General features: G+C 35.3%; 1 protein-coding gene across 17 annotated transcripts in view; it reads left to right on the forward strand.

Annotated features, from left to right (window-relative positions):
• The window catches only part of DOCK9 (dedicator of cytokinesis 9), a 132,418-nt gene that overhangs the window by 30,224 nt on the left and 75,078 nt on the right, over positions 1-27,116 (forward strand). For all 17 annotated transcript variants that reach the window (XM_074911167.1, XM_074911177.1, XM_074911045.1 and 14 more), the window contains exons 2-7: positions 7,216-7,332; positions 13,783-13,872; positions 16,314-16,396; positions 17,507-17,576; positions 21,550-21,645; positions 22,252-22,386. In XM_074911167.1, coding sequence (XP_074767268.1) covers positions 7,216-7,332; positions 13,783-13,872; positions 16,314-16,396; positions 17,507-17,576; positions 21,550-21,645; positions 22,252-22,386 — 591 coding nt within the window. The remainder of the gene's footprint in view (positions 1-7,215; positions 7,333-13,782; positions 13,873-16,313; positions 16,397-17,506; positions 17,577-21,549; positions 21,646-22,251; positions 22,387-27,116) is intronic.

Consider the following 27,116-nt stretch of genomic DNA (forward strand, 5'->3'; position numbering starts at 1 on the left):
ACTTTATTTAGAACTGTTTTTATTCCCCCGTGAATACTCAGAGAGGATATTAGTGTTTCTGCAGATACTTTGAGTACTGCAGTTGATCAGCAAGCATATGTACTTAAAAAGTATAAAACATTGCTGTGTTTACTTACAACACTGTATGAAGTACATCCTTATAATTTTCCAGGTACTACATAAATTAAAGTTCATGGTTTAATACCTCCAGTGTTTGCCCTCCCTTTTTTCATTTTCAGATAAAGTGGGTGCATTCAAAAGAAAGGTCTCTATCACTATTTCAAGGGAAGAACACAGGTTCTGTATAGGTCACATAAAAATGTCTTAGCTGTCATTTCAGTTGCTATTTTAGTCTTAATCTGTTACATATATAGAGAAGCGTATATATGGCATATAATATCCCTATTTGCTTCTGCTTTTGTCTGGTTTATTGAGGAAAACTAGATGGAATGATGCAAGGACACTTTGAACTAAGTGTACTGCTAGGCTCAAAGCAAAAATTGGGGCTCTGTGTTTCAGTTAACACCAGTATTTTGGTCCATTTTTATTTCATTGGTTGTGATGTTACAGTAGATTTTTACTGCCATGGTGGGAGTAGGTATAGAGTGCAGTAAGGTAATAAGTAAGACTGGTAACGTTGCTAATTGGTATAACAAAAGCTAACATTGTTTTCTGGATTACAAACCTAGAATTGCGTTAGATAGCAATCCTCAAAAGCATTTGGAACAGGAAGCTTCTGGTTTACTCTAGTAATAAGTCTCATTGACTATTGCCTAAAACATTCTTTCATGTGTGGATTCCTTTTGTATGGGCAATTGATGTGATTTACTTAGCACTCAAATTTTTTGAGGATTCTTTATAAGGGTGAGACAATCAGTTGTCAGGTCCTCAAGGAAGCAACAAGTTTTTTGTGATATTAATTATTTTAAATGTAGTTCACAGGGAGTGTGCTAAAATCTTGAGGGAACTCGGTGTTTATAACTGTAAGCATCCCATGTGATACTGAAACAATGCTATTTGGTTGAGCCCTGTGCCTGAATTAAATTTTCCTAGATAGGTGCATAGGTTCACAAATGGAGTCAGCTGCTGTTTTCAGTGCCGGTATATTAGTACATGTGCTCTCTTGTTTTCCTGTGATTTGAATTAGATTGTGTCATAATTTTGCTTTTGAGGTTAACAAGAAAGAAGAACCCATGGAAAAAAAGCATTTAGATTTTCCGCGTGGTGCCTCAGAACCTTACGTAGGATGAACTGCTGTTATGCTAGTTGTTGTAGAAATTACCAAATTAGTGCATGTGCTGTCCAGTTGAATTTTGATAGTCAGAAGTATTAAGTGCTTATCAAAACAGATGGTGTTTCTGGGAAATTGGAACTTCTGGAGGCTGTCTTCCTGCTTGGAAACACATTGGCAGTATAAAAATGTAAGACACCTGAGCTCTTCTGTCCAGCAGAGCATTGCCCAAGTCTGAGTCTAGTGTTAAAAGTTTCTGTGCTGATAAGAGAACTTTATAGGAGACAGCATGCTTACTTTGCAACTGAAAGTAAAGCAAATCACAGAGGAGGCTAGAAATTAAACTGGAACTGCATCCATATGAAAAACCTGAGGTAAATACTGGCAATACAGAAGGCCTTATCAAAAGGTTTGAGCTCTGAAAAGTGTTCTTTTGTTTAAATGGACCTTGACCATCAACAAAATACTTCTCATAAATAAAAGCACAGTGTCTAGTAATTTTAGGATGTGTTCATTGAGTTTTGGAAACCCCCATTCTCTTCTGTTACAGCCCCCTGAAGACTTTGGGGAAGAATAGAACAAGAGTTTTCAGGCTTTCGGGTTAAACTGTGGTTTGTTTTTTGTCTTTTTTGTTTGTTTGGTTGGTTTTTAAAATAAAAATTAATTACTGTTATTTAAAAAAACACTGTGCAAAAAAGCCTGTATAACTGCCTACTCTTTGGATGGTTCACTCTGTGTCTGTAGCCCCAGTAAGCACTTCTAGTCTGTTTATGAAGCCTGAGAACAGGTGACTTAATGCATTTTATTCTTTCAAGTCTTCAAGATTTAAGTTTGAAATTTGTCAACACAAGCATATTGTTACTAAATACATGGATAGTGGTAGTTTTTACGTCAACCTATAGCAGCTTATTCTCTCCTACTGCCCCAAAGTTTACATCACAAAGTTAACTATACCTAAGAAAGGGGATAAAAAGTAATGTAATATTTAAGAATAAGCGCTAGGATACATATAATTTTTTGAATGGATTTTAAAGTTGATTAAAAAATAACCCAGCATGGGCAATTTATTTTGAGTTTACTGTGGTTGTGGGATAATAAGATACAGGGAGCTGTTACCCATGTTTTGTATTAAATAGTCTTATTTGCCCAAAGTGGCTTGCCTCAGGCCAATGTTGAGAAATATGTAACACCATACGTTCATCAATTTATATACTGTGTTGTCTGCTAGTGCTTGTAACCCCATCCTACTCTTTATGGGGACTTGTTAATTTGCAGGTATATGTGCTAACTATGTTTTTATAAAGTAAATGATGTTTTGTAGCATGAGGCTAACAATACAAAGTATGCCTAATGTGACCATCCTTTGTTTTGTGAGAAGACAAGAGGAAGACAACATTTGTCTCAATTTAAACCTAGAAGAAAAAAAATAGTTGTTGTTGGTTTGTGTTTTTTTTTTTTTTTTTTTTCTGTAATATATAATGTAGGCAATCATTGAACTCCTAACTTAAAATTCCTTTCATCTGATGGCTTTTGACACTGCTTGTCCAAATATATAAACCATATTCTGGCAGATTAAAATGGTTACCATGTGGGTGTCATGGCTGCTTTTTTGAAATGCTTCTTATTTCTGGTAAGTTTCCATGCCTATAATACACTGGCAAAAAAACAAGTTGTAGGGCAGACACTTTGGTGTTTTACCTTCCTACAAATATGGCATTGGCTAGTTCAAGTGCTGGACCCCATAAAGCCCTATGCTCTTAGCATTTTCTTAGGTTATGGAACTAAAAATGTTGTTTGTTGCAAATTAATAGGAACAGTTAAGCCTTGTTCTAAAGACTGACTTTTAGTGCCTATAAACTGGATCTTGCCGTTTTGACTGGGCTTTTATCTGTGTCATCTGGTTCATAAATCATGTTCAATAATACTATACCTACTCAGTGTCTTTTCTTTTATATTACATGAAATAATAGACCGGAATCTTTCTTTTTTTTTTTTTTTTTTAAAGAAGAGCAAGAGAGAGAATCTGCTTCCTTGTGATGTTGTAGGTTTGGCTAAATGCCGATGTCAGTATGCTGTTTATTGTTTTCTTTTTTCATATCTGGTTCAAACTGATAAAACATCCTCTTCCTTTTGAATCTGACAAACAACAAAGAAATGAGTAACACTTTGAAGAAACCTGGGGAAGCAAATTCTTCCTTAATTTTCACAGAAATTGTATTTCTGCAAATCAGGTGCTCTACTGATTATGTAGGAAGATAGTGTGGTTTTCTGGTACCACTAACTACCTCTGTGTCTCATTGACTTAGAGGAGAGGGGTATATTCAGGGCCTCAGCTCCTAAGAACTTTAGATTCTTTAAAAGCTTCCAGTGAATAATCTAATCTTGTACTTCATGTAAGCAAAATGTGAGTGAAGCTTATTTTCTTTTAAGATTCTCTTTTATCAATTTTATGGTTGTGGTGGACCTGTTTTGTGGCTGTAGGGTAGAGACATGCATTTGCAATGAATTGGGCGCTTTCTGAAGCTGCAGTACATGCATGGTTGGTTTTTGAATTAGCTGTGCTGTAGAAGTTATTTTGTGTGTGTGTGTGCACCCATCAAATAATTTTAGTTACAATGTTTTTAAAAGTAATAATTTTCCTTGGGTTTTGCTGGAAAAAATGAGAGGAGCCAGAGCTAGCTTTCTTCCACTCTTCAGCTATTGTGTTTCCAAGAGAATTAACAGAAGGATGGATGTAGCTCTTTATCTCTAGGGAAAAGTGGATGAAAATGCTGCTTGTGTGCAGCACCACATAAAAGTCCATTAGTTGCTTGAGGTGACAACTTTCCTTGGCTGCCAGTTAGTGGAATTGGTGTTGTGATCTATCTGCTTGCTAGTTCAGACAATAGATGTCCTGATATGTGAACTTTCTGACTGTATTGACCGTGTATATATTTCTTCTTTCCTTTAAAATACTTGCCAAATTGTATTTTAAGTATATCAAAATGTGGCCTGAATTAACATTTTTTTAAGGACATTTGAAACATTGTGAGCTGCGCTGAATCTGAGTAGCAGAATTCAAAAATATTTTTACAACAGCTTTTAATAAGTATGGAGTTTCATGTTCTTTTTAGTAATCTGAATCTCTCCTGTTTCTGAAAGGGTGCCATCAGCCCCCATCTATTGGCACGAGTGGCGATGCAGCCATCTGATCAGTGTTTCAGAAGGCAAATCTGGCTGAGAGCTCACTAGTTGGGAGGAACCCTCTAAAGCCAGATCACTTCCTAATCTGATTTAAAATGTGACTGTTCAGTTGATGGTACTAGTGTGAGAAGGCTGGGGAATGTGCCACAGGAGAGTGAGTGTCCTTCCAGTGTCAGCCCTCCTTTCAATTAATTTAAGCCAATTGAGAAGCCAAATCTTTAGCTAGCAGAAGGGACATTGTACACACAACTCAAAAGGTCCTTCTCCCCTACTCATTTCTTAACCCAGTTTTATTTCGAGTATTTATTTTTGTTTCTCCTAAAGGTCAGTCATCCTGCATCACACTCAAATCAACCTGTCACTGCAGCACATTGTGTATCATTTCTCATGACAAACTTCAGAAGGAATAGTCACATAGTAAAGTGTGACCAAATGGACTGACTTGGCTGTAGTACTGTAGTTGTCTACTGCACAAGAGCTCAAGCTCAGTGATTGACAGGTGAGCATCATGCTTGCCTGGGTAGATTAGGTAGAGACCTGTTACTTACACTAAAAGTGGATGGAAGGTGAGCAAGGGTGGCTTGCTTTCTGATTTGTAAGTGGTCTACTTCATTTAAAGAGCAGTAAAATTTGAAGGGTTCTTTGTAATCTGTGTTATCCTCATCTCATGTGCTTAAGGAAGAAAATTTATGCTGGACAGTTATTGCCTTGGTGTTGAGTGAGAGGGTAGGTGAATTATTTACTGGAATTTCTTTGGAATCAGAACTTGTTATGACAATCTGGCACAGTGGGACTGTTCAAACTGAAATTTTGTGAAGGGTTAATTTGGTAGAGCCTGCATCTAGGAAATGTGGCAAGTAGTTGGGTGAAGAAGGTGCATCTCACCTTCTGAGTACTAAGGAAGCTTAGAGCAGATAATTTCAGTAGTTTGGGATTCATTGCAGTAGTCTGAATATTAAAAGGCAGACAACAGAAAGCTTTCTTGCAACCAAAATATTTTCTGTAATTAGTACACTAGAGAAAATGTAACCTCTTCTTATGCTGTGTTTACATGCTTCTCTTTTCTGAGCTATGTCAAAGTGGTCCAGTCACCTCAGCCATAGATGTGGGTATGAAAAGGCTTAAGCCTTTTCTCATGGATGCTGGTATTAGTTCTTGGCTTTGTGATAAGCCATGTTCATGAATGAGAGGATATGTAGCAGTAGCTGTGGTTCAGGTGCTCAGCTCTCAAAATGGCTTGTAGTACAATGAACTGAACAGCTGTCTCCATCTCCTCTGAGGAGAAAGATGGCAAGCTGTACATAATCACTTTCCGCTGTGGTTCCTTGCTGTGCTGGTCTGTGCTGAGCATGTTTTATAGCTTATGAACTTCTAGTAAATCCTGCTGGTGTGATTATAAATGGTAGCTATTTTTGTTGACAAAACTATGTTTAGTTCACCATTTTTTGGTAGATTTGTTTTCCAGATTTTGCTTTTTTGGCCTTTTCAGCTGTTATGGTCTGTTATGTTGTTGCATTTTTCTTAACAGCAGAACTACCATGTTGTAGATAAGAGGGAATCTTAACTTTTGAGTAGCCTGTGAACTAATCCTGAAGACTTTAATAACTTTCTCTGACTAAAGCTTTCCTAATTCCTTGAAAAACAAATTTATTTGATTCACTTTTAGATGAAGAAAACACCTGTAAGGTTTCTCAGGAATACTGTTAAAATACTAGTGATTAATAGCAGTTACTGCTGACATAAATATATTTCTTCTGTGTAGTACAGCTGGAATTTGAAAGGTTATTAACGTAAGTTATGCAAAGATAGATATATATATATATACACACAAAAATCTTGTCTGATTACCTATAATGATAGTGTAAGCTGGCCTTGCTGCTAGATATTATGTTTCATACACCTTACTTTGAAATTAATACTACTGATCTTAAGAAAGTATCAATTGGGAAGTCTCTTGTAAGTGCCACTTGTAAATAATAAAAAGAAAGGTAATGTTAGGTCTGATACTGTGAGGCACAATTTTACTTGCAAAAAGTGCAAACTAGATTGTAACTCCAGTTTTGCATTAGTTTGCACACTCTGAGACAGTGCTGCCTCATTGAGAGCTCTCTGTAAACCTGCTTTGCTGTCTGACTACTTAACAGAATAATTGGATAGGGTGAAGGTTGTTCTTCATCTGATTGTGCACAGCCAGCTGTAATGCCTTAAATGCCTTAACAGTGGTATAAGATAAAGTGTTGAATCAATTCATAGTGACTGAAGAAAGCTACGCATGCTGTTAAGGGAATCAAATGGTCTATGGGAATTTTGAAAAAACTATAGAGAAGGAGTATCAGTTAGCCTACACCTACTGTAAGTTACTACTGAATTAAAACAAAGTTCAGTCTTAGCTTTGAATTAAGAGTGTTTTAATTCCTGATAAATCCAGACCAGAGCTTTCTGGGCAATGTCAAGCAAAGGTAAAGACCAGTTTTAAGAGAGTAGTAATTTATTTGTTTGTTTGTTTTTCTCCAGTGAAAATACATATGTGATTATTCTGATAAGCTCTGATTTAGTGTGTTTTGTGAAATAGTTCTGTTTCTTCCTTCTGAGGCAATTAGTATGCTTGTCATAATTATGTTGTGCTTATCCATATGGCACAGTGTGACATTAAGTCTACATTTTGAATATTTTAAAGTTTTTGATGTAGATGAAAACTCTTTCTGCCAACTTTTTAAAGAGTAATTTCTTGAAGTGAGTCAACAATTGCAATTTTTCCTCCATATACTTGAATTAATTTTGGTTTCTTTGTTTTCCCCTAGGCAAAACCAAAGCTCATAGAACCAATAGACTATGAAAATGTCATCGTTCAGAGGAAAACACAGATTTTGAATGATGGGTTACGTGAGATGTTGCTGTTTCCTTATGATGATTTCCAGGTAATTTAACCCTTCCCCCTCCTTTATTTTTAACACAGATTTTTAGCAACAGCAGTCTTAGAGGATAACTTCCCATTTCTTTGTTTTTTAATTCTCTTTAGCTAAAAAAATATCTTTGTCATGAGTCCCTTTACACTGCTCAACTTATGCTGTCAGGTTACAGAAGAAAAAATAGCACAATTTCTTCATCTGTTCAGACTATAAAGTCTACTTCTGCAACTCAGCAATTTTTACTGCCCTTTGAAGTAGGTGATCAGTCATTTTTAGATATTTCCCATTCTTTCTGACATAGAAAATCATGTGATGTTTGTTCAAAAAAAGCATCTGCTTTTTGTCTTTAATTCTAAAATTGTTGATTTATTTATTTCTCTTTTTAACAGTGGAGGGCATGAACCTGTTCAAATAAAAGCTAAGCTGCATGTTACCAGCTGAAATCTGGTTTTGGCAAAATACCCCCTGCATAACAGGACTTTGACTTGATTAAGCCAGACTTAACCAAGATTTCTGATCATCTTGATATATTTCTATAAAATAACCATATTTATATAAATTTTTTTTAAGTAGACTTTTTTGAATCTTCTTGTAGATCCAGTTAGGATATCCACCAAACATCTTAGAGACTGGAGTTGGTGTAAATAGTGAGTCACACATGCTCATACCTGCAGTCAACATGTCTACCTATAATTGAAAAGTATGCAGACATCTGAACTGTCTGTAAATTAGATCCTTTTAGGGACTGTATCATAGTCGAAAACCTTAGAATTGTTCTGTAGAAACCTACCTGAAAAGCTGAACACTTTATTCAGCCCAGTAGTTGAAGTGAAGTTTGTTTCTTATGAGGAAGGTTGGTGATGAGTTGGTGTATTTCTACAGAAGGGCATATAAAGTCCCATAAATTACATGTGTTGAGTTTTCCATTAATTCTCTCTGTCCTGTTATTTACCTGAGTGCACCTGGATTCTGTTTGTAATGTAGTCTGTGTGCTTCATTTTCACTGATTCTTACATGAACAACTCTAATTGTAGCTCCCACACTGAGCTAAAAATTTTGGTTTTAACAAGCTACAGATATTTAGAGTGTAGTTTGGGTTTCATGTGTTCTCAACCACATATGAGAGTTTGAAGGACTGCAAGTAACACTTTTTATGAAAGGAAGATGTACTGCTTATAACATTATCTAATGATATGAGGGTTCAAATGCTAGATCACTCATGATGATGCCTTACACTAGGTATTGGCTTTGGGACTGAAGAACGTGAGTGGGCTATACCACACAGATCCCCTTCTACAGTGGGGCTATTCAGTATTGCAGACCAAGAGGAATCAAGGATGCTTCTGCTAAGCATGCTCTTTTCTAATTGACTAGTTCATGTACCAGGGGTCATTCTGTTGAATGGCTCTGAATTATCAATAGAGAAGAAACAAACCTATCCAGAATATCTTAAGGTGTTTTGTTTGAGCAGTCTGTGGGATGTCTGAAGTGTTTAACTGCTGTTTCAAGTGGCCTCTTCTGCAATTCTTAACCTCAGGCCTGTATGACTGAAGCTGATCCATAGCGCTCAGCCTGATCCTTTAAAGGATATGACTGAATTTTGTTCACAAACTGTAATGCCTTTTGTCATCCTTTGTTCAGATTCTATGGACAGATTTTCATCAAGGTAGTCACTAAAATGTGTTGCATCAGAGGTTTTCCTTCAGGCAGTCACAGTTTTGGAACATAGTCAAGCTTCCTGTTTCTTTATACCTCAGCAGTGTAATATCTGCATACATTTTCTGGATTGTCTTTGGCAGAGTTTGATTTATATGAAGACTGGTTTGTACTATCAAACTTTATTATTATACTATCAATTTTTTTTTTCCTTCTAAGATTTGATGGCACAAAGTCCAAATATTTTTATTGTACACATGACCCTCCAATACTGCTTTGAGTTATCTAGCTTGTTTTCAACAACACAATGCATTTAAATCTGTCATTCAGTGTATTAATAAAATATTACTAAGTCAGACAACAGAAATCCCTTATGTGCTTAGTTCTTTCATTTGCAGGTTAAACCTTTTAACCCTGTGCAGTTTTCCATAATCATATTTACAGGTTTGAAACCATTAGTCTTGATATGGTTGACAATATCACTTGAATAATTTAAATAATTACTTGTTTTCTGTAATTGACATTCTGCTTTACATATATTTTTAAATTTCTTTTTCCTAATTTGTCATGGTCACACAATGTGTGGGCAGCTCTTGGTAAGCCTTGGCTTAAATGTTTGGTGGAGTCCTCATCCCCCAGAAGATGAATTTAAAATAGTGAGCTAGAGTATTTTGAACTACCTGTATACGCATTTAGAACAGTTTGTAGGTGGAAATTCCTACCATTGTCTAAAAACCTGTTCCAACCATTTCCTCTTAGAACATTCAGTTTTTATTTTTACAACGTTTTTCATTGCGCTTAGGTTAAACTGATTACAATCTAAAAAACACTTGCCTAAAAAGGAAGCCAAGCCCTGTTAAGTTACAAAGACATTAAGAGTAAGGCTTTTTTGTTACTAGCATGGCCCCAAAACTAGCACTTAAAATGACACTGAAAATACTTACTTTTCAGCACTAATACCACTTCTACAATTTTTGGTAGATTACAGAAGCAGCTACGTAGTTTTGAAGAGGTAGATTGATACCACTATTGAATTTGTGCTAAAGTTGAAATTACTTTGGGGGACATTGGAGACAAATATTTGTGCTTAATTTGGGTAACTTTTTTTTTTTTTTCAGATAATGCAGTCAGATAACAGAAATGTAATTTAATAAGTGTGGTTTTCATATGATTAGTAACAATAATTGCAGGAATTCAGAGGCAAGATTTTTGTAGCAAATGTTTTAAAGTCTTGTTCTGTAGTCATGGTCAGTGTCACGTCCAGTTCGTAACTCTTACTGCCTCAGAGAAGCTAGATATTAAAGAAGAACTGATATGAATTGTTAGTCCATGTCAGAAAAGACAGCTTGCACAGCAACTGGCTTCTTTGGACCACATATAGTTTGCTTTTCTTTCTTTATTCTGATTAAAGTTGTTTGCCTGCTGAGGGAAAGGAAGAAAAATCCAGTAAGTCACCTTTTTCTGTTCAGCTGTGACTGTTCTCGAAACATGCTGTCAGAAGTAGCTCTAAGCTCAAACCACTGCCAAAGAAATATTTGAGCAAGGAAGGAGCAGAAAATGCTTTGCTCTGGGAAAACTCATGAAAATGGAAAGATTATTCTTTAGCCAACTGATGAAGTTACATGAACACTTCCACATTTTCACTTAACTGCATTTATTATCATCCTAAACTTGGTTAGCTGACGTTATGAATCCTGTTTTATTTCCTTTTATATGTTTGGTAGCAGCTGATTCACTTTGCAAAAAAGCATGATTTCTGTCCTGCTTTGTGCTGATCTTCAAATCCAAATGAGTAGGCTTGTAATTTTTTTATTTCTTTTGAGTTTCTCAATTTTTCTCAATGCTATTATATCTAAATAATAAGCTTTTCTTTTCTGTAGTTTCCAGAACATCTTTTTATCAGCAACTTTTCCTACATATTGGGTCACTTTTCAAATTACCATTTCAAGATGCTATCTTTTCCATTAACTATTTTAAAACAATTGCTGTCACTGCTTCTTTATCATTTACCTGTGTAATATCTAAAGTAAGGATGGCCTGGGTATGTGTCTGTTGAATACTTTTCTCCCCATTTTTGCTGCGTTTTGCAGTCCCTATTTTACCAGTAAGATACAAGACTTCATTAATAACCTTAAATGGTTATATATATATATATATATAACCACTTGTACGCTGTTGCAGCTTTTTAAAATTCCTTTCCCAATAATTTGAATAATCAACTGTTAGTAACCGTAATATCAAGCATCCTAAGGAATGTGGAGGGCAAAGTGGTTTTGGGGGAAAATTTTACTAGCTTGTATTCAACAGCCAACTCTGCAAAGAGTGTGTGAAGAGAAAAAGATAATTTTTAAAACATGTTGGCAGTGAGTATGTGGTGTCAGCAGCAGTATTTTGTACTTTCTCTGTTCATTTTAGCTGTTGAAACTTGTATAGCGCTATCACTAGGTGGGGATTATCAAATTTACAGAGAAGGAAGATACCCTTATCAGATGACAGAAACTGCTTGAACATCTCCAAAGTGGAGAGAAAAATATAAACCACCCATGTTAAAAACACAGGAGGGAAAATGGCAAAAACTGAGAAATAACAAACCAGAATGGATATATCTGAAGACAGGTCAAATGGACTTGAGGAACATTGTATGTTGGCTGGCTTCTGTGTCTCACCTTCATCTACTTTAGTCTTTTCCTCTAAAATACCTGCATGTGGACCTGTTGTTCAGAGTAGAATTGCTAAGGAAAATACCTTCCCACACCAGACAAAACACTGGAAATTTAAGATCTGCCATTATTTTCCTTCTAGTACTTAAACAGGGCCTATGGAAAAGATAGGGAGGGACTTTATGAGGGAGTATAGTGATAGGACGAGGGGTAATGGTTTTAAGATGAAAGAGGGCAGATTTAGATTATAATGAATAAATTCTTCCCTATAGGTGTGGTGAGACAGTGGCACAGGTTGCCCAGAGAAGCTGTGGCTGCCCCCTCCCTGGCAGTGTTCCAAGCCAGGTTGGACGGGGCTTTGAGCAACCTGGGCTAGTGGAAGGTGTCCCTGCCCATGGCAGGGGTGGTGGAACTATTATAGATGATCTTTAAGGCCCCTTCCAACCCAAACCATTCTGCGATTCTGCTATAGAAATGTAGGTGTTGGTACCTTATTTCCTCAAATGAAATGAATAATTTTGAGAACTACTTCTTTGTGAGTTGGTTTGGGATTTTTTTTTTATTTAATATTTTGTGTATGAAAAATTTACACATGCTTATTTTTCATCTTGATAGAACTAAAGACTAACTTGATTGATTTATACTTTGCAGCATGTATAAACTTAGTATAAACTGTGACCTGGAAAAAGGCCCTCAATAGCTACACATTTTTATACATTTATTTTAAATACTTAAATACACATTGTGCTAAGACACCCCACTGCAAAATACTTGTCTCTTTTTCAGCAGTTCTTTAGTGCCACCTACAAGCATGTTTGTCTTAAGAACAACCCTGGACATCTTGCTGTTACTTTGCCCTAAAGTATGGGGAAGGGGACTAAGATGACTTGGAAAATTGTGTGCTGGATTCTAACACCAGTAAAATATATTACTTTTTTAACCTCAGAAACAGAGCCATTTTCTAAAACTGCAAAGAACATGAAAATACCTTCTAGCCTGAGATAAGTAAAATGGGAAATCTAATTTCAAATTGGTTATACATTTCTAGATCCTAAGTAACATCAGGTCTCACTAGCAAACACAACCTTGTGAGAGAAGGACTTTGGAAACCTTAAACTATATCCTTCGCAGTCTGCACTGGTGGCAGACAGATTTACTTTCTGTCTTCCATCAGGTTTTAAGCTGCAAGTGCTTCTTGGCTGTGAGACTTGGTGAAATGTCCTTTCTGCTGTGGCCTTCTCTGAAACCTCAGCACATAGTGCTACTATCCTAAATCGCTGGGACTCACTCAGAAAGTAGAATCAGTAAAAGACCCTGTTAATTTTGTGCCTCAGTAGTGTGTGTAAATCCTGGTTGGGGTTAAAAGCTGTCTTCCCTAGTCTGACAGCACAGTAATTGAAAGGGTTTTGTGGTGGTGTTTGGGGTTTTTTTTGTGGTTTTTTTTGTGGTTTTTTTTGTGGTTTTTTTTGTGGTTTTTTTTGTGGTTTTTTTTGTGGTTTTTTTTGTGGTTTTTTTTGTGGTTTTTTTTGTGGTTTTTTTTGTGGTTTTTTTTGTGGTTTTTTTTGTGGTTTTTTTTGTGGTTTTTTTTGTGTGTGTTTTTTTTTTTTTTTTTTTTTTTTTTTTTTTTTTTTTTTGTTTCGGACTTGATAGGCTGAAGTGTGATCCAGGCTATCTTTCTAAACCTTCAGTTTAACAGTGCAAGTCTCATTTTTTGCCAGCTGAGATCTGCAGTTGAACTACTCTTCCTATTTTGGTGGGGGTTTGTTACTTTTCTTGAGTAATAGTTTTTATATGTAGTAATAACACTACCTTAATGTCTGTCTTCAAAATATTAGAGTTATGTTGTCATGGTGGAATTACTTTTACTAGTATTTTCTTGCTCATGTTAACAAAATAGAGGAAAACACTTTTTCCTACAGCATCTATTTCTTACTGATTCCAATCTTACCCTTGCTGTGAAAGAAGGAACATTGCTAATGTTTGAATGAAAGCAAATTCTCATTAATTGGCTATTCTGAAGCAACGTATTCACAGGACGTTTTTTGCTGAGCTTCTGTCTTACAGTGATATAACTGAATGTTGCCATAATGTGTCATCTTTCCTTCAATGGTAAGTTTCATTAATTGCTTTTGTTGTTTATCAGACAGCATTATTGAAGCGGCAGAGTCGATACATTCATTCAACAGTTCCTGAAAATGCAGAGAAGGAAGCTCAAAGTTTGTTTGTAACTGAGGTAATATTGGAATTGCATGTGGCTGTGTACTAACTATATTATACCTAAATGGCTTTTCTCCTGCTTCATTTGCCATTTAAAAACCAGGAAAAATAGCCCTGAAAAAAAGATACATGTATTGTCATTTACTTGTCAATGATTTCAAGGAAAAAACTCCAGGAAAACCTACTATTTTTTCCATTGGTGGCTGGAAAATAAGGATGACAGGATAGCTTTGAATTAGTTTATTTGTGTAATTGGCTTTTGCAGATGCTTCTCCCCCAACTTCTTTAAGCTTTTGGCTTTCCCATGACCATGGGCGATTTCCATACATAGTATCAGGAGCAATAGTAAATCTGGAATGAGTCAGTGTGAATTGTTTTCCCTATAAAATGTTTCACACCAGTCACTCAGTTTGTTCAAAATAATCTTGCACAGTCTGCTGCAACAGAACTAACACTTATAGAGGCCAAAGTTCATTATTGACAGCTCAATTTGTATGGTATATGTAGAAGAAATATCCTCAAACCTAAAGTTTCTCATAACTGCTTTGCTTATGTTGGCATTCCCTTGGTTCTGACTGTGGAGTTGCATTTCATCTAATGTCTTGTTGAAGCCATTTAGGAATGCGAAGTTTGCAATTTTTGTCTTTTATATATTATCTACTGGTTTGCTACTGATATACTTTAAGACGATATTTTAACACCTGAAGCAAGTAATTGTCTGTTGTAATTCCAAAAAAACTGAAGGAGCTCTGAATAGCTGAATCTTGCTCAAACCTTGAAGTGATTTATCAACAGTGATACATACCCTTAATACCTAGCTGTTGTGGTTTAAACCAGCTGGCAGCCAAACACCACAGAGGATGGGGGACAGAATTGGAGGGTTTAAGGGTAGGGGAGACTTGTAGGTTGAGATAAAGACAGTTTAATAATTGCAATAAAATAATAAAATAAAACAGTAATAACAATAATAGAAAGTACAAACAGGTAATGCACAATTGTGATTGCTCACCACCCACTGATTGATACCCAGCCTCTTCCTGGCTAGCGACCCTGGAGAAACCAAGATCCCAGAACTGCAATCCTGGAAGTGAGAGAGCTGGCCCCCCTTGCCTTCCTGACCAACCTTTCTCTATCTACTGAGCATGATGCTATATGATATGGAATATTCCAGTGGCCAATTTGGGTCCATTGCTTTGGCTGTGCTCCTTCCCAGCTTCTTGGGTACCTACGCACTGGAAGGACATGAGAAGCTGAAAAGTCCTTGATTTCTTAACAACAAGTTAAGACATCAGTACATTAAGAACATCCTTCTCATATCAAGTGCCACACTGAATCCAAAACACAGCACTATTCTAGCTATTAAGAAGGGAAAATAAACTCTGTCTTAGCCGAAACCAGAACAGTATCCACTCCTTATTCCATACCATTTACATTATGCTCAGGTTTCCTGTTTTCCATATATTCTAATTATTTACCATCCTTTTTCCTGTTTTTTTAATGTATACACACAAATATAATTCTCTTAGTCTATGGGCCATCCCTCCAGTGTGTATAGTGAGTTCATTTAGTCCATAACTTCAGGTTCCATCTATCATGACAGTCTTCTAAGGCAGTTCTAAGACAAATTGAAGAAGGTAATCAATGAAGGAGGAGTGTTATTGGCAATTCATGAAGTTTAATAAGTTTCTGCAGAAACAATTGCTTGGCAAGTATTAACTTTATATTTTGAAATATAAAGAAAATATTTTAAATTACTAGATGCTATGTTTGTGTACATGTAAGTCTGTTCATATAACACATAAAGCTTTGTACTGTATGGTTTCTGGGAACAGATTTTGTCAGTTTCATGTTATTTTGGTCAAAGCCAAGATAAATTGGTACTTCTAAGTTGTAGCAATATGGGTGGAGTAAAATGGTATTTCCTGTGATCTAGACCAGAGCTTAATGACATAATTGCTTTTCAACAGCTGCAAGCATGCAGTTTAAATATTAATTTGATTGCACTAGAAGTAGAAATTTAAGGAAAAGGTGGTTTTATTTTCTCTGTATTAGTATGTGTGAAACTGAATATTCTATTTTAATAATGTATCTATATTTTAATACTGAGTTTTCTGAAGGCTCAGTTATGTTCTCAGCTGCAGCAAAATGCTGCTTTAACTTTTCAGACAACAAAAGATGGTTAATCCAGATGCTGAGTGTATTCACCATTTTCTAGTTTTATAAAATACATGTCTAGTAGATGATAACGTCCTGTTGAAATATCACTTGTTTCAAAAGCTGTATTGCACTAGTCTATATTACAAAAGAAGGTAACTATACAGAAATTGCAGAGATTGACATGTAAGAGTAGTAGTTCATAAACAGCCATATCTTAAGAGGTTTTTTTCCTGTGTATGTCTAGGGAATACTGTTAATCCTCTTCCAATTAATGTTGATATTTGATTTTCATTAAAACAGTGCATCAAAACCTACAATTCGGACTGGCATGTTGTTAACTATAGATATGAAGATTACTCGGGAGAATTTCGACAGCTTCCAAAGTATGTGTGTTATCTGATGGTATAATAAAGATTTTGAATTTGTGAAGGAACTTTTAAGTGTATTTAATACATTTCTGTAATAAATATATTTATATTAACATAATCCATAACTTGAAATATGCTATGGCAATGTTTAGTAGTCAGTGAGGTAATAAAGATTTGTTGGATGGAACTTATATTGATGAACTTGAAGGTGTAAAATCTTGTTAAACCATTTTCTGGAAAAAAACCATAATAATGCTGCCTTATTAATAGGCTGGTCAAAACAAGAAATTGTATCATTGTCAAATGTGAATATAAGTATGATAACTAAAACAGGCTAATGTTTAGATGAAACAAAAATGGTAGTATCCTGTTTTTGTAAGTTCAAAGGCAGCTTTTGGAACTCTCTTTTGGAGCTTAGGGAATAGAACCTAACCAAGGTAGTTAGAGCAAGTGTTTGAACTACTGCAGATTTTCACAGGATGATTCAAAGCAAAAGCCTTCAGTTACAGACTTTCTGAACCATCTGCTAGAGAAATCTTTTCCAACTTTTTCAAAATTTTGTTGGGAGAGCACAGAGATTAGACCCTTAAAATATCTGAGAGTGGCTGAATACTCTGAATCCCACAACTCTGGAAGATCTATGTCTTCCCTACCTACTCTTCTGCATCTATCAGTTAAGAAATAACTTGCTTTCCCTGTGAAAAGTTCTGATATACTCACAGGTTTTGTAAAAGTCAATACCTGTTTTTTGACACAAGTCATAACAACAGATACAAGTTTTTGCCTTGAAAAGAAACCCTGATAGTCAATAGGAATTTGAATAAAAACATTGGCCTAAAAGGAGCCAGTGGTTGCAGGTATGAATTCTTGCTCCTAAGATATTAGAAGTACAGTGAGTGAGAAGGCACTTGGTTCTCTTCAGTTACACATAAGGACAATGACAAGCAGAACAAAAGACTATGGGCGGATGTTCAGATTAAGAAAATTGCTGGCTAAGAAATATATTTCATTAAAAATACATGCTTTTACTCAGTTATTCTTTTCCTCTTCAGTTAGGAAAATAACATCCTTAATATGTAACTAATTGCAAAATTTCTAGTATTTTAGAAGTTTTTTCTTTTCTAGTAAAGGGACAAAATCGGAGAAGCTTCCCGTTCATTTATATGAAGTGGATGAAGAAGCAGATAAAGATGAGGTGAGATAATAGCAATACTTCACTTTCTCTTGCTTTCGGTAAGGAATGTTGGGTAAGGAGCAGTTACAAGTGCGATTAAGTGTTGATGTCAGTGAATGAAAACAGAGTAGCTTGAACAGCCTGATTGGGAAACAGCTGTAGTTATTTTACCTATTTCCTTTCAAATAACCTTATACTCCTGAGATCTGTCATGTGAATAGACAAGTTTTGACAGATGGCGAAATGGAAGTTTTAATAATTGGTGACATATAATCTTTCAGCTTTCATAAAATCTGTCTTATCTTACACTGTTTCTGTGTAGATGAGTATATATATAGAAATGTTTCATGCAATTTAATCACAGAGTTGAATAAACTCATAGGTGAATCTGTTCCAACATGACAGTCCACACACTTAAGTGTGCATGACAGTACAGCCTACAGTGTGAGTTAAAATTAGTTTGTCACAAATTTGCGTATAGAATAAGACCTGGAGATCCATTATGGAAACAAAAGCTAAAAAAGTTGACTAAAACTCTAGGGTTTTTTCTTTTATGTCATTGGCTTAGGGAAACCAGAGATCTATAGCCTCAAACAATTTTCAACTATATTTCAAATGTCAAAGACGTTTTTCAGTAATTTCTTTGTTTGTGTGATTTAATTTTTTACCACAACCTATTTCAAAACATTGTTTAAATGCTAGTGTTTTCTTTTCTTAAAAGTAGTTGAACTCAGGCATCACAGAAAAGAATTAAAATAAAATTATTTTTTCTTGTTTTTACCCTTTGGTAATTACTTTGCTTCTAAATTCCTTGTTTTCAGAACTGCTACATGTGAAATAAAACTAGTTCCTTACAAGTTTTCCTGGATTAAATGTGAAAAAGTAGTTCAGGGAGTGCATCTGAATAGGTAGAGTCTCAGGTTGCCATTTCTCCAGTGCTGCTATCAATCTGCACTATATTTGGACAAATAATTTCATGCATCTGTATCCAAATTTTCTTAGTAAAAAGATGGGAATAATTATGATTTCTGACATACTGAAAGAAAAAAGACTTGGCGTTATTTACTGCGATATTTCTGACAAGAGAAGTCCTTTAGAAAATGGTGGGTTAAACATGAAAAAAACTAAATGGAGATATAACTGACTGATTTTTACTAGGAAAAATACTTATGGCTGGAGTTAGTTAAACACTGAAAAACTATGGCTTGGCTATTATCAGGTGGTATTTGTTTTACTAGGAAGTATAAGTGGAGAGGACTTCCTGTTTCCTTCTGCTTAATTTCCTGCTAAAGCAGGCAGGAATGTCCTATCTGTTACAGAGGTACAGCAGAGAAGAGGTTTGCTACTCTTTGAGGAACTTAAAATATAAACACAAGAAAAAAGCATGCTAGGAAGAAAAGGGAGCGTAATGGGAATGGGGGGGAGGGGCATAAATTCTTTCCTCAAGAGAAGAATTAATGCAAGACGTTTTTCTTTCAAACATTAATATCTCTGTATGCCAAAAAGCATATATGCAAATCTTAGATTAAAAGTTATTTGGTCATCTTTTTGTTTCGCTTTTGTTTGGTTTGGTGGATTTTTTTTTTTTTTAAGAAAACTGATTTATTGAGAGAATGATAGAAAACAAAAAGCTGCAAGTGATTAAAAATTGGAGGAAAGCCAGATAAAGATTAATTTAATTTTGCATTGTTAAAAGGAGAGAATTACCTTTCCAAAACTAATTCAGGCTATCAAGCCATCAGGTTGATGTTTGTAAATGGAATTTTTAAATCAGCCTGGGGTATGGGATCAAGATAAGGAATTGTTTTTGTTGAAACAGTTGCTGTTGGAAGTAAATTTTGGAGCTGAGTTTGTGGGAAAGATAATTTAAAAAAAAAAAAAAGTGAAGCACAGTGTGGAGCAGTATAATGAAAGTAAGGAAATTAACTTACCAGTTGGAAACAGGAAGTATGTTTTCATTGTAAAAGTTGTGTGTTAGCAACTAGGTTCTGAGTTCCTTTGTATTAACAGATGGTTGGCTGGAAAGATTCAGTAGTTCTTTGGCTCTGTAGACAGGAATTCTCTCTGACAGGAATAAATTGTGTAACTAGAGAGACTCAGATGACAGTCAGTTTTATAGTTAGAAAACAGCATGTAGCTCAACAGATTTTGGAAACAGTGCACCTCAGAGACTTGGAATTGGAAAAAGAGTCTTAATAGAGCTAAATTGTAATTTTTGTTAACACAGGTAGTAAAGGAGTTCTTGTCATGTCAGGTGTTTGGTTTGTGAAATTACAAAATGCATTGGTTGTTTTGTGCCAAATTTTGACAATAATTTACCAACTTACACTTATAAAGGTGGTTTTAAACCATCCTTTCCTTGGGGATAAATTCCACTAGGAGATGGAGAATCATAGTTGGCAACCCGGTGGTTTAAGTAGTCTCTGTATCTTGATGTACAAGAAAAATGGTTATCTAGGTAATAGAACATGGATGGATGCTAATGACTTGAAAATATGAAACAAGTAGACTGTATTGCTTGGACAATGACACTCACTGGGGCATATGAAAATCTACTCAGTATTTCTGGTCTGTGCTTTTGGAGCATTATATCAGATGCTCTGATACTCGGTGACCATGTCATCCTTACTGGGTCTAACTTCTATAGAATCAAGCTGACTAGAATTTTTGAAGAAACAGATTGGTGCATCTTTTGCCTTCTGTTTGCAGATTTTTGAAGTTCACATGTGCATATGAATATGCAAGCTAGACAGACTAAATAAGCTGGAAGTAAATTAACTAGTAACTTTTCACAGAATGTTCCTTGGTTCAGTTCCAGAAACTAATTAATATTATTACAGAATTTTATTTTAATGTTCAGTTGTTAAATTAAAGACTGTGTACCTCATAGGTAATCACTTTTTGTTATATGTTCTCTTAATAACTGAAAAAAGGAAGTAGAAAAAGTAGTTGAGGCACTTGAGGAAGTTCTGTGGTTTTCAACTGGTTACTCAACTAATTTTGAATGTTTGGGTAATAAATTACCAGGAGTATTTCTCCTCTGGATGGTTGAAAATCTTCCTAATGTATCTAATTCATTAATGTTTTTGTTGTGTCAAAATGGGTTATGTCAACTAGAAACCATGGTAAAGTCAGCTTGGTACTACTTCAAAATATTATTTGAACTAGTGATTTAATATTTATTCTGTGGCAATTATAAATCTGTCATTTTGATTGGTTTTGATAGTAGAGTACTGCTTTTTGGTAGTTGTGAATATCCTCTGGGTTTTGATGTAGTTATTAAGTTTCATCTACTGGCAGATGGAAGCGGTATACAGGCAGTGGGTGTGATGTGTGATGCATGTGTCGGATCTGCTGTTTGTGAACTTGCCATTACTGCCAAGTTTGGTCTTGTTCTCTTTAGAAAGCTTTGATTCCGATCTGCAAGAGGGCAGATAAATTCAAGCATTCAAGACTTAGTTCTCTGTAAATTCTTAAGTAATGTCTTTGAAGTAATATACATATAAAGCAAAATGGTTTGAGAAATCTTGATTAAAGTTTTGGATAAGCATGAGCTTACATTGTTCTTTTTAGTAAAAATTCTTGCACTGGAAGATTAGAATAGATGAAAAAGCTTACAAAGTAAATGTAAGTAAATGTTTTGAGTTTTCTCTTTCCCTTATTTCAGTGGGGTTTATCCTGACTAATATTTAGCTATCTAGAAGTTGGATCATCCTGCTGGCCATAGAGAAAGCCTATGTAAGTGGCCAGGTTACTTATCAACAGTTAAATGAGGTCAATCTCATCCCTGCTCTTTAAAGAAAATAATTGGAACTAGAAAGATATAGAATTTTAGCAGGTATTCATAGTACATTATTATCATTACATTGTGAGCATAGCTATTCCATCTTTTAAAAATGACTTCTGAAGTTTTTGACAAATACAACGCTTTGTGATACAAAACTTCACCTCTTTTTTTTTTTTTTCTCCCCCATCTCCCTTTCCTCATCTCCAGGATGCGGCATCTCTTGGGTCTCAGAAGGGTGGAATCACAAAACAAGGATGGCTGTACAAAGGCAACATGAATAGTGCAATCAGTGTGACAATGAGGGTAGGTTTAAGAATGTCTTAACCATGGTAAAACCTGAACACCAATATTAAATATCACTGTGCCATTAAGAAGTCAATTTGTACATGGTTAACTTCTTAAAAAAAAAAAGTGTGGGATGAAAGAGGGAAGCTTGTATGTAATTTATATCTGTGAAATCTTACTTTGTTTTTTTCCTACTTAAATCAGAAAAAAAAAGCATTAAAAATCCAGTATGTGGGAGAAGTCCAGTGTTTTAAATAATTTTCTTAACTGGACCCTGGTGTATTATTACTAGAAAAGGGAGTATGTAATATGTTTTTATTTTATATGGCCTCTTTATTTATAAACAAACTTGTTACTGTGATAACCATAAAAATCTATGATCTATAATATTGTAGAGTCAGTTTTAAATACTTTCAAATAATACAATACAATCTTGCTGAAGGTTTTTAAGGGTTTTTTTTAGCTCGTTTCTGTTTTATTTTCTGAGGATACTGATTAGCTTATGTGCAAATAAAAGCTTTTTTTCATAACCTACTCTGAAAACAGCACTTAGGGATTTTGTAATATGAAGCTGATTAATACTAGTGTTGTAATTTTTTTTCTTCTCTTCTTTCTTTTTGCCAGTCATTTAAAAGAAGATTTTTCCACTTAATCCAACTTGGTGATGGATCCTATAATCTCAATTTCTACAAAGATGAGAAAATATCAAAAGAACCTAAAGGATCAATATTTCTAGATTCATGCATGGGAGTGGTTCAGGTAATTATAATTATTCTGCATTTGATATTCTGTATTTGTTAGCAAATGTTGTTGGTTTTTTTAAAATACAGATAACTTCTGTAACTTACTGTGGATAAGTACCTGTTATGTAGAGGAACAATTAGACATGCTGCATCTTGCAAAAACAGTGAACAAGATTTTAAAGGACAGGAAGCTAAATTTCAAAAATCTTTCTGAGAAGAACATATATTACTAGTTGACATTAAATATTTATCGAAAATATCAAACAAAATTTCAATGCAAACACAAAAAACTCCAACCTTAAATCATGTCAAAGTAATGACAGCATAAAATTAAAGTTCATTTCAGTTACATTTTGTGCTTACATGTGCTGTAAAATGTTTTACATAGCTTCTTGTGTGGGATTTTTGTTGTGGGAATTGTATTAAATTCAGTCACCCGTCCAGATGCTTTTGTTTGACCTTTATAACATTACTTTTATGTGCTTTTCTTTATTTTAAAAAGTTAAGGGCTTTGGTAAAATGTTTGTCAGTAGCAAGTGCCAAAGAAAAGATTATTTTTTTTTTCCTTGTGATTCTGTTATGTATTTAGAGTACAGCATGTAACTGTTTTGTTAGGCACAGCATACCTGGAAAAAACTCTTGATTTTAGTGTTTTGTTAACTTGAATAGGAATAGGCAGGGTTTAATAAAAATCTATTTCTTAAATAACGGGGTTTTTTGAGTATAAAGTTGTTTGAAGATTTATGCAGAGACACACAACAGCTTTACAGAGGATTTTTTTCCCCAAATATGGTAGCAATGGTTTTGGATATAACTTTAATAGCAAAGTTGCATGGAAAATTTTATAACTAATAAATTTAATCATATTGCAAGTTCTACATACAGATCTACAGAAGTTGTCACTGAAATGGGATAAAAGAACTTATTGACACCAATGTGATGTAGACAAGCAGACACTCCTTTATTAACGGCTGGGTGCGCGGGGGAGTCGTCTCACTAACACCTAACTCATGTAACATGCCGATTATATTGGGTACAGTAATACATATTAATCAATTTCTCATACATAAACATGCTAATTTCTGTGATTCATTTTCATATTCCCACCTCTTTCCAGTCATGTGCACTTGAGTCCTCAAATGAGTTGGGGGGCTGCTTTTGCGACCACCACAGACTACTGACTCAATAGAAAGACCCCCCCCCCAGTGTCTTTGACTCAAGGACTTTGGCTCACATTGCAACTTTAACATGCTTCAGCGTTCTCTTACAATGGACCTTCTAGTCTATAAGACAACAAATCACTTTTACCAAGCAATCTAACAGTAGTATTTTTTCTGACAACATAATTATCTAGTTAATGTTTATTACTGGCCTATGCAGCCTTGGTCTGGGGCTTTACAAAGGAACTCATAGCAGCATAACTGATTTCATGGTTACACAATATTTTCATAGTTACTTAAAAGAGTGTATAATTATATTTTTATAACTAAAACAAATATTCTTATAAATTCTATTTGATTATTTAATCATGATCATTTTTTATCATAAATCCTAAAATCATCACCTTAAATCAATAACAAATCAATGACAATCAGTATCAATGTTGTTTTGCCTTAGAGGTAAAATTCTGGCCAACTCCACTGAAATTAGTTTGATTTGTGTTTTTAAAACAAATCAACAAACAAACAAAGTGGTTCCTAAATACAGTTGTAGTCATTGTTGCACTTAAAATGTATCTTTCCTTCTGTTCCTCAGCTTCCTCTGCTCTGGTGCACCATTCTCTGCTAATATATATTCTCCATCTTCTGGGCTGTTTCTGGCCCCTTTTGTTTCCCAATTAGGCGATGGTGTGTTTCTCGTTCTCACCCTGGGGCTCTGGTACAGACTATTATGGGCACTATGGTATTAGTTTATGTCATCAGAAAACATTTTCAGAAGTTACAAATGACAGCAAGGCACTGCAGCGAAGTGCTAAGTCCTGCAGCTGAGGAGGAACAACCCCAGGCACCAGTACATGCTGCACAGGCCACCCAGCTGGAAAGCAGTTAGCAGAAAAGGACTTAGGGGTCCTGGTGGACACGAGGTTGAACGTGAGCTAGCAACGTGCCCTTGTGGCAAAGAATGTTAATGGTGTCCTGGGCTGCGTTAGGGGGAGTGTTGTCAGCATGTTGAGGAAGGTGATCCTTCCCCTTTGAACAGCTGAATAGCACTGGTGAGGCTACACCTGGAGTCCTGTGTCTTGTTCTGGGCTCCCCGGTAAAAGAAAGACATGGACATACTGGAGAAAGTCCAGTGGTGGAGTATGAAGATGATGGAGGGTGGAGCATCTCTACTATGAGAAGAGTCTGAGAGGGCTGGGACTGTTCAGCCTGGAGAAGAGAAGGCTCAGGGGAGCTCATCAATGTATGTAAATACCTGCAGGGAGGGTGCAAAGAGGACAGAGCCAGGCTTTGCTCAGTGGTGCCCAGTGACAGGACCAGAGGCAATGGGCACAAACTGAAACACAGGAGGTTCCCTCTGAACATCAGGAAACACTTTGTCATTGTCAGGGTAACAGCACTGGCACAGGTTGCCCAGGGAGGTTGTGGACCTCTATCCTTGGAGATACTTAAGAAGTTGCCTGGACATGATCCTGAGACAAATGGCTCTGGTTGGCCCTGCTTGAGCAGGGAGGTTGGACTAGATGACCTTCAGAGGCTCCTTTAGAATGTCTAGCCATTCAGTGATTCTATGTTTTAGGCTTTTTTTAATGCTGAAAATCCCCTTTTTTCTAAATCGTCTTTTCATGAAGTACACACCTCCTGTTCTATTAGTTCAATTTAAGTTACCCAAAATCTCCACAGACTCTGTCAGAAGCTTTTTTTTTTAATTACTGTTCTGTTTTACTGCAAGTAAGGTTTTGGGCTGATACAGTTGTCTTTAAGTAAAACTGTACTTTAGAAGATTAAAATTTATGGATGGCCTGTGTCTAGAGGACTATTTTGCATTCTGCAGTAATATCAGCGTTCATCTTGGCATTGGGATGTTTGGAACTGCATGTAGAAATCTGAGACTATTTATGGACCAACATCAGGTGTAAAACCAAAATCAGTTTATGTTCACTTCTGTGAAGCTAAGAAGTCATTCAATGGCTAGAATAAAGGGGTTTAGAAATACCTATTTTCTTCATTTGAATTGTTAGTAAGGGGCAAGTAAATGAGATTTTGAACTATATATTATTATACATAATGGCCCTATTCAAGATGTGTGATTTTATTATTTTGTACTACGTACTGTATCCTCTCTGGCTGATCTTATTTTATTCATTGTTTAACTGTTAGTTATTATATAATCGGTGTTGTATTAACATCTAAAAATTTGTATGGGGAAAAAAGTGGTTTCTACACAGTAGAAACTGCATTTCCATTTAATGGAAGAAGAAAATAAAATAAAAAAACGTAAGGATCCCAGCCACTGTACTTTGCAGTAGTCTGACTTGAATTTAAAAGAAATGGTTGTTCTTAGGTAGTCACGCTTACAAGCTTTTGTTCTCAGAATCAAATGTTGTTTCAGAGTAAGTCCTTTTGCTGGGTGGAGGAATTAGTTCCTATTGCATTCATATAACATTTATCATTTCTGTTTTGACATCATTTAGTGCATGTTTTAGTACTACTTTTAGTACTTATTTTTTCAAAGCAAGAAAAATACTGACTTCCCTAACCGACACTAAAGATAAAGCAGAGCAGAGTATGCTTCTTCATCAGTATTTGTATAAGAGGAATGCTTGAATACATGCAATAGGAGGGTTTTTGTTTGATTGATTTTGGGTGTGGGTTGTGAAGGTTTTTTTGGGTTTTTTTGTTTGTTTTTTAAGGTTTAGAAAAATCAAACAAATAATGTTAAGTGAAAAGATAGGAATTCTCAAAATGCTGTTTGGGTTCTTTTTTATTTTGTTGGGGTTTTGGTTTTGCTTCATTTTAATACTGAATGATATTGAGACTTTTTTGCATCATAGAGAAATGCAGTCACATAATACATGCAGTGTATATATTCACACATATGTATAGGCATAGTTGCCCTAATTAATGACTTGTGAAAACTGAGAAGTGTGATGTGTACCACCTGTGTTAAGTTTTTATACTGTGTAAGTTAAAGGTTACCATTCTTAAGATTTTTCATTTACTTCAGTACTGATTTTAATTGGTAAGACTGCCTTAGATCTGGAGTCCATACATTTGTTTGTATCCTCCTTAACAGAAACTCATCTTTGGTAGAAAGCTGACTGTTTTGCCAACAAGTAATTAGTCTGTTAGTTGAAAAATCTGATGTACAGCAAAACTAAAATGTAATTTGGCAATTAATGTAACTTAAACAAAAAGTCCCCCAATGATTAAGTGTGACATTGTATATTTTAATGTTTATCTAGTGAGTTATCAATTTTTTAAATTAAATTGATGATAATGTAGCGTTTTCATTTAAGACTTATGAATTAATTCCCAGGAACATTAGTCAAGCTAGGTAGCATTTGAAGCCTTGGTTTAAATTGTGCAAAAAGGATGACCATAATGGTTGAGGAACAAAGGAGGAATTGATTTCCAGCTCATGTATATTTAAAAGACTAGTAATGTCAGAGCATTCAAAGTTGAGATTGGTTATGATTTAATCTCCAATATAAAATCCCAATATACAAATGATTCTCACTCAAGTACTAATAGCTTCATGCTTTTTATCAGTAGATTTTAGTTAGCTTCACTTCTAGGTGGTCTG

The sequence above is a fragment of the Athene noctua genome, chromosome 1 (genome assembly GCF_965140245.1).
Source record: "Athene noctua chromosome 1, bAthNoc1.hap1.1, whole genome shotgun sequence".
Lineage (NCBI taxonomy): Eukaryota > Metazoa > Chordata > Aves > Strigiformes > Strigidae > Athene > Athene noctua.